Source organism: Delphinus delphis, chromosome 19, assembly GCF_949987515.2.
Source record: "Delphinus delphis chromosome 19, mDelDel1.2, whole genome shotgun sequence".
NCBI classification, from domain to species: domain Eukaryota; kingdom Metazoa; phylum Chordata; class Mammalia; order Artiodactyla; family Delphinidae; genus Delphinus; species Delphinus delphis.
Genome location: NC_082701.1, coordinates 50,003,362 through 50,010,668, shown reverse-complemented (window position 1 = coordinate 50,010,668; position 7,307 = coordinate 50,003,362). Strand labels below are relative to the sequence as shown.

At 52.6% G+C, this 7,307-nt stretch overlaps 1 protein-coding gene across 1 annotated transcript; it reads right to left on the bottom strand.

The window, feature by feature from the left end:
• Nucleotides 1–361: 361 nt before the first annotated feature.
• Nucleotides 362–7,203, bottom strand: INCA1 (inhibitor of CDK, cyclin A1 interacting protein 1). The gene is made up of 7 exons (XM_059997916.1): nt 6,875–7,203; nt 5,166–5,253; nt 2,430–2,543; nt 2,154–2,193; nt 1,683–1,876; nt 1,037–1,202; nt 362–801 (listed from the first exon to the last, which is right to left on the bottom strand). Exons 2-7 carry the CDS (start codon nt 5,246–5,248, stop codon nt 655–657), a joined length of 744 nt encoding a protein of 247 aa, XP_059853899.1. The 5' UTR covers nt 5,249–5,253; nt 6,875–7,203; the 3' UTR covers nt 362–654.
• Between the last annotated feature and the right edge of the window lie 104 nt (nt 7,204–7,307).

The window sequence follows — 7,307 nt, the reverse complement described above, 5'->3', positions numbered from 1 at the left end:
GGTCAGCACACGTGGGGCTCTGGGTGGGGCGCTGGCTGGAGGGACTCGTCTTCCAGGGCCCCGAGCCAGGCGGAGGGACGGACTGCCGGGAAGTCCCGGAAGGGGCAGCAGCGCTGAGGGGCAGGATGCGGGGTCCCGGAGGCGGAAGCTGGGCCGATCGACGTGACCTCGGCCGGGGGAGTGGGGCGCGGGCGGCCGACAGCGCTGGGCGGGAGACTCTGGAGCCGGCAGGACTTTTTTCGGGCACAGCTCCTTGAATTTGGGGGACACAGCCCGACTTCATTTTAGCGGGGTCCTCACGAAGGTGAAAGGAGCCCTCCCGCCCCACGAGCCTCTCCATCACTACTTCGCGGAGAGAAAGACAACTCCAGGCTCAACATGCTTGCTTTTTAATAACAGAACAAAAAGAGAACACAGTGGCAGGGAGCCGGCCTGCGGGACGACAGGCCTTGGGGAGCTCCTGTGAGACGGGCGGGTAGAGATGGGAGGCCAAGGGAGCCCCGTTCGTGCCTAGTTCAGAGGATGGGAAAGGAAAGTGAGAACGGTCAGGGAAAGGGGGAATGCCTTGATGTCAGAAATGCTGGAGATTCCAGCGCCCAGAACTAGTCGTGGGTCCTGGAGCACGCTAGCATCTTGGGCGTGGGCGGTTTCTCCTTACTCCTCAGACTGCCACTCCACCCCCCAGGGATTGTAAAGGGGGTCCCTACTGGCTGTGGCCGTGCTGAAGGAGCCCAGAGAGCTCGGCCGTCCGGAGAGACAAGACCCCTCCTGGCCCAGGGGACTCCAGGGAGACCAAAGCAGCTGTAAGGATGAGAAATTGAAGGGAAAAAAAGGAAGAATCAGAAAATAGGTCTCTCTCCAGATTTCCTAGTCCCCAAACCCAGGCACTCCCAAGTCTCTGGCTCTCGTCTACTTTATTTTTGTTCCTCTCAAATCCAGCTATCCAACGTGCCTCTTGGCTCCCGCTGTCTCTCCATGCAAGACCAGGCATCTGCATCACCCTCCACCGCCCCACCAAGTTCCTGTTCAACCATACCTGGGCCCTGCCAGGAGCGAGGAAGTGCTCCTCTTCCCGTGGTGAGTTTGCCCTCTCCTCTTCCAGACCAGGGTGTTCGGTGGAGTTGGGGAGTCCACAGCCGTCGTCGTCAAGCACCAGGGGCTCAGACGGAGCCCTAGAGCTGCCCCACTGGGCCTTCTTCAGTCTGTGGAGACTTCAGACTTAGGAAAGAGGTGCCTGGAGGCCAGGCTTCCTGTCTCTCCATTCTTCACCTTCCTGCCCTGAAATACTTCCTGCTGGGACCCAGGAGTGTTGTCATCTGACTTCCAACTCTCCACTCCCAACTTTCTGCTCCCCTCAGACTGAAGTATTTTCAGTTCAGGAGCTCAAGAGGTGACCTCTAGCTCTGCACTATCGTCCAGTTGTATGGAGTGCTTTCCTGTCTTCAGTGGCCTGGTTTCCACTCCTTTCAGCTCATGTGGCTCATCCCCCATCCCTTAGTTCCCTCCTCCTTCCCATATTATAGAAATTTTGCTTCGATCTCACCAAGACCGTGGCACAAACAACCTCCACAAAATTCCCAAACAACCTCCAATTCCTTCAAAGCTCTCCACCTCTTCTTTAGTTCAAACCGTCCTGTCCCCATACCCTGTTTGGCTCCCAGAGCCCAAATGTCTCTCCTTACTCATTGATGATTCTGTGTCGCCTCCTTAGATCCTCCAGGTGATAAGTGACAGCCCTTACCCGGGCTGGGATGCCCCCAGATCCTTGCTGCATTCCCGCCAAATATGTCCTCCTTCTCTTTCTTCTGCAGAGCACCTCAGGGGGTGGGAGCCCCTTAGCGGGGTACAGGCCAGGCTGGGAGCAACCAGTGGCTCTCTGTGCCAGAGAATGGGGAAAAGGAGCTAGAAGGCAGAACTGAGTCTTTCAGGGGAGCTGGGACTGAAATAGGGAGTCAGGGGTCTTGGGAAGCCCAGATCACAAAAACATAGCTGTGATCTGGAAAACCTGATGACTGATTCATAGGAAGGAGGGCCTGGTCAGTGCACTGGCTGGGGGACACCAGAGGGAAGGGGTAATAAGGAGAGCTGGGGCTAGGATAGCAGTGGGTGCAACTTTAACCGAGAGGTGTCAAAGGGCAGAAAGTTTGTCATACCAGCAGGGGTGGGATGTACTGTTCCTCCATCCAGGTGGGGCTGTGAAGCACAAAAAGGGGGCTAAGTACAGAGAGAACACCCCCATCCATACTGTTTCTCTAACAACCTCTCCCAACCACCTATTTGGCATTAGGAGCTAAAATGTCCATCAGCTGGTGGGGCAATTATCCCCAGACTAAAGCTTATTGCTACCATAAGGCTTTATGGTAGTTTAAAATTGTAGAGCTTCCCCTCCCTACCTCCAGTTAATCCCCATTTTCTCCATTTCTACCCACCTGGGCCTTTGACTAAGGTTCTCCCAGAAGGTGTCTCCATAGCGCTGGGGCGTCAGTCTGAGGCTCTGGGAAGGCAAGCTGGGTGGTGGAGATCGGCTGACCACCCTGGAACACCTGAGGTGAGGACAAGGTAGGCTCAGGTCTGGCTCTTCCCTTACAGCATCTACTCACTCCAGGAATTTAGGAGTCTTATCTTACTACGGGACCATACAGCTGCCCAGGCTCCCTCAGGCCTTGTCCTCCCTTATCCATTTTAGCTGAGGAAGGTGGTGAGGCCTTTGATTTGAAAGGAGATTGGAGCTGGAGTGAGCATGGAGATTAGCAACTGTTTGAGCTTCAGATCTCACTGAATCTCAAATAAGTACACCTCACAACCAGGGAACATCATATTGAGCAAGCAGGGCTGTCAAAGACGAAGGCCCCGACTACATAAGTGATGTGACAGGTTCCTTTTAGTCAATGCAAGTATCCAGGAGAGCAGGGCCTCTGTTCACCCCTGCTTTATCTCGCCATCTCAGAAATACTAATATCCTTTAGGTAGGGAGGGGTGTGCAAAGCTGTTTGAGAACAGTTCTCATCACTCCTAAAGCCCCCAGACTGACTGATGTCTGCTCTCCTGCTCTCTAGAAGAGTGTCCTAGGGCTTCGTCCTCGGCACTTTATCTTCTTTATCTCCATTCCTCCTTAGGTGATCTCACCCAGGCCATGACTTTATTTATTATCTTTTTTTTTTTCGGTACACGGGCCTCTGTCTGTTGTGGCCTCTCCCGTTGCGGAGCACAGGCTCCGGACGCGCAGGCTCAGCGGCCATGGCTCACGGGCCCAGCCGCTCCGCGGCATGTGGGATCTTCCCGGACAGGGGCATGAACCCGCATCCCCTGCATCGGCAGGCGGACTCTCAACCACTGCGCCACCAGGGAAGCCCTATTATCATCTTTTTTAATTGAAGTATAATTGATTTACAATGCTGTGCCAATCTCTGCTGCACAGCAAAGTGACTCAGTTATACACATTCTCTTTTTTAAATATTCTTTTCCATTATGGTTTATCACAGGATATTGAATATAGTTCTCTGTGCTACACAGTAGGACCTTGTTGTTTCAGGCCATGATTTTAAACCACCAATGTGCTGACGACTCCCAAATCTGCATTCCTTGCTCTGGCTCCTCCCCTAGACTCCAGACTTGCAGGTTCAACTGTCCACTCAACATCTCCTCCCTAGCCTTCCCCATCTCGCTGAAAAGCACCCCAAATGCCCAGTTGCTAGAGCCAAAAATCTGGTATGCCTTACTTCCCTCACCTCCGATATCCAATCTATCAGCAAGTTCTGTGAGTTCTACATCTAAAATACACTAAAAAAAAAGAAAAAAATCCTTTTTTCTTTTGGCTGCTCCACACGGCTTGTGGGATCTCAGTTCCCCAACCAGGGATCAAACCCAGGCCCTTGGCAGTGAAAGCACGGAGTCCTAACCACTGGACTGCCCAGGAATTCCCCCATAAAATACACTTAAATTTGACTACTTCTCACTATTTCCATTCCCACCATCATATTCCAGCTTATCTTCCCCTCTCTGGACTACAGAGATAGCCTCCTCCTCCATTCCCTGCTTCCATCTGAATCCCTCAATAATCTATTCTGCACAGAATAATCTTTTCTTTTAAATTTATTTATATTGGCTGCACAAGATCTTAGTTGCAGCATGTGGGATCTTTAGTTGCGGCATGCATGCAGCATCTAGTTCCCCCACCAGGGATCGAAACCGGGCCCCCTGCATTGGGAGCACGGAGTCTTACCCACTGCAGCACCAGGAAAGTCCCAAGAATAATCTTTTAAAAATGCTTATGTGAAATGATATATGGTTTAAGATTTGCTTCAATATAGTCTGAGTAGCAGGAGGCTGAATGGGTGTATCAATAAAAAGATTATCTATGTAATGATACTTACTGCACCTGACTAAAAAGCATACTACAGGTTCATGATTACTATTTTCTCTACTTCTGCAGTTGTTTGAAATTTTCCATAATAAAAAAGTTGAAGAAAATAAAAGGTCTGCTTATGTCATTTCCTTACTTAGAACCTTTCTACTGTCCTTAGAATAAAATTCAAACTCTTTTCAATGGCCTATAAGATCCTATAGATCCTATATGATCTGGCCTCTGCCTGTCTGACTTTACTCCACTTTTCCCTTAATCACTAAGTTTCAGTTACGCTAACCTGTTTCCTGGTCCTAGAAGACAGCAAGCTAATTTCTTTCTTGGGCTTTTTTTTTTAAACCTACTATTCCTACTTTTGCTTCCTGGTTCTTATCAGACTGGCTCCTTCTCATTTTTCAGATCTCAATTCAAACTCACTTCCTCCTCCTCTTCCACAATCACCCTATATAAACTTGTGTCTCCAAGACAGTCTGTTTTACATTATGTTGTACGTCTATTTTATTTTCTTCGTGTACTTATTACTATTTGAAATTATATTTATTTGTATGCACTTTCTATCTCCTCCCCCTAGAAGGTAAGCTCTATGAGCAGGACCCCTATGTTCTAATTGCTGAATTCTCAATGACTAATATACAGTGCCTAGAACATTGTAGTGTTCAAAAGCAATTTGCCGAATAAATTAATAAATCACCAATCCCCTGAGACCAGGCACTGAGCTTCTTGTTCCTTATTTCCTACTCCTCTTAGGGAAGAACCCAGGCATGCAATCTTCCCTCCTCCCCACTGGGTGGAGAGGACTCACTTGACAAACGGGATAAGGTTTTCTCCATCCTCCTGCGCTTGCATGACTGGACTGGGCTGGGTGGCTGGACTGAGTCTCCTCATTGGTGCTGGGGGGATAATGGAAAATGAATCATTCACTCATGTAATGGCTGTAGGAATGAACCTGTAGCAGGTCTAGAGATTGGAAAGAAGATGTATGGGGCCAGAAAAGAAGAAAGAGAGCTGAAAAGGTATTTCAAGTACCGAACATTTCTATTAGCTGAACATACAATTTCAAGATGGCAGACACAGGAAATGTGGATGTGGTAAAAGAGAAAAGAGAAAAATAAATGTTGTGAAGCCAAACATACAGAGTAAGTGAAATTTACAAATGGCAGTGGAGTGAATTAACTGGCAACATGGGATAATGAAACGAAAAAGGGTGACGGGTGGACTAGATAGGGCAGAGGCATTTGGGGATAGTTGGTACAGAACTGGTGGCTGGGGTCAGAGAATTCAGGGTTGGTAAATAAACCAGGTATGAGGGGTTAATAAAAGGTAAGTGTGGGGCTTCCCTGGTGGCGCAGTGGTTGAGAGTCCGCCTGCCGATGCAGGGGACGCGGGTTCGTGCCCCGGTCCGGGAAGATCTCACGTACCGCGGAGCGGCTGGGCCCGTGGGCCATGGCCGCTGGGCCTGCGCGTCCGGAGCCTGTGCTCCGCAACGGGAGAGGCCACGACAGTGAGAGGCCCGCGTACCGCAAAAAAAAAAAAAAAAAAAAAAGGTAAGTGTGGACAGAGTGGTCAGTTGGTGACAAGGAAGGAGGAGGCAGTGGGGAATGTCTACAGGTGAAGAAGGTGAGCAGAGAGGTCAGTTATACAGAGCCAGAATTCGGGACAGCCAAAGGTGACCTGACAGCCAGTGGGGGGTTGGCAGAAAAGGCAGGTAAGAATGTTAGATGAGTTAGAAGAGTGACTGTAGGCAGCATAAATGTCAGAAAATTGGAAACTGTTGCAGGTGAATAAGTATTTATCCAAAGGCAACTAAGGATGGGCTGAGAAAGGAGTTAGGCGAAGTGAAGAATGGAGAGAGGAGTATTTAGAGCTGAGGTGGCAAATGCCGTAGTTAAAATCTGGCTGAAAGGGCAGATGGGGTCTACATTGGATGTCTTGGGCCAGAGCAGGGGAAGCTGGACTAGAGGGCAGGTGGAAGCTGAGGCGCATTCAGACCTCAGGTCATTGGGTCTAGGTGGGTGACCCAGATCTATGAGGAGAATGGGCCTAAGGAAGCTAGACAGAGGACTGGACAGTTGGCCCGGGGGCAGCCAAGGCTGTGAGGGCAACCTGAGCCTGACGAGGCAGCTGAGGACCTGAGGGGTCCGGCTGGTCTGAGGAGTTGGCCAGAGCCTGGGGGTCTTGGGGGGGTGGGTCCCTGCCTGGAGGGAAGGCCAGGCCTAAGCGGGCTCAGGGGACCCTTGGTAGGTAGACTGGGGCGTGGGGAACAGCTAAGCCCGAAGGCACAATTGGGGGCCTGAGGAGTCGATGTGGCCCCCAGGTGGTGCGCCCGCGCCTGAAGGACTGCCTGAGGACCATGGGGGGCCAGGCTGGGTAGGCAGGGGTGGCCTGGGCCTGAGAAGGCACCCAAGTCTGAGGGGACGACCCGGGCCTGCGGGGTCTGTCGAACGTGAGAGCCAGGCAAGGACCCAGCGCCCGGGTGGCCGTGCCGCCGCCGACTACATTTGGCCACGGTACCTGAGGCAGCTGCGCGGCCAGTTCTAGAACTCTACGCCGGGCCCTGAGGAGGAGCGAGGCAGCGTCGGGAGCCGAGGGCGGAGCCGGCCGGCACCGCGCGCCTGGGGCGGGGCCTGCGCCGAGCCACCTCCTGGGCGGGGCCCTGCGCGCGGGTCCGCCCCCTAAGCGCGCCTCCGACGGCGGCGACGTGCGCGGGTCCGGGGCCTGGGTCTCCTACCGGGGTCGGCCTCAACTCTTCCCGGCTTTCTGGGCGCTGATCACCCTCCCGAGTGCCTGCGTCCTGCTCGCCCTCCCGTGTCCGCAGCTCGGTTACCCCATCTCCGCCCGGTGGGCCCCGCAGTTCTGGGGACATTGCCCCTTTAACAGCTGTCCGGGTCGCTGCCTAGCCCTTCTCGGGACGGCGCGCGCCCGCCCGCCCAACCGCGCGCGCGCG

Bases quoted from the DNA above. Each gene is read 5' to 3' on its own strand.
- INCA1 (XM_059997916.1), bottom strand. From the start codon at position 5,248: ATGAGGAGACTCAGTCCAGCCACCCAGCCCAGTCCAGTCATGCAAGCG. The intron at 1,203-1,682 runs GTAAGGAGAGAC...AAGTCTCCACAG, and splicing joins CGACACAGAATCATCAATGA to ACTGAAGAAGGCCCAGTGGG. The intron at 802-1,036 runs GTATGGTTGAAC...TCATCCTTACAG, and splicing joins TCGCTCCTGGCAGGGCCCAG to CTGCTTTGGTCTCCCTGGAG.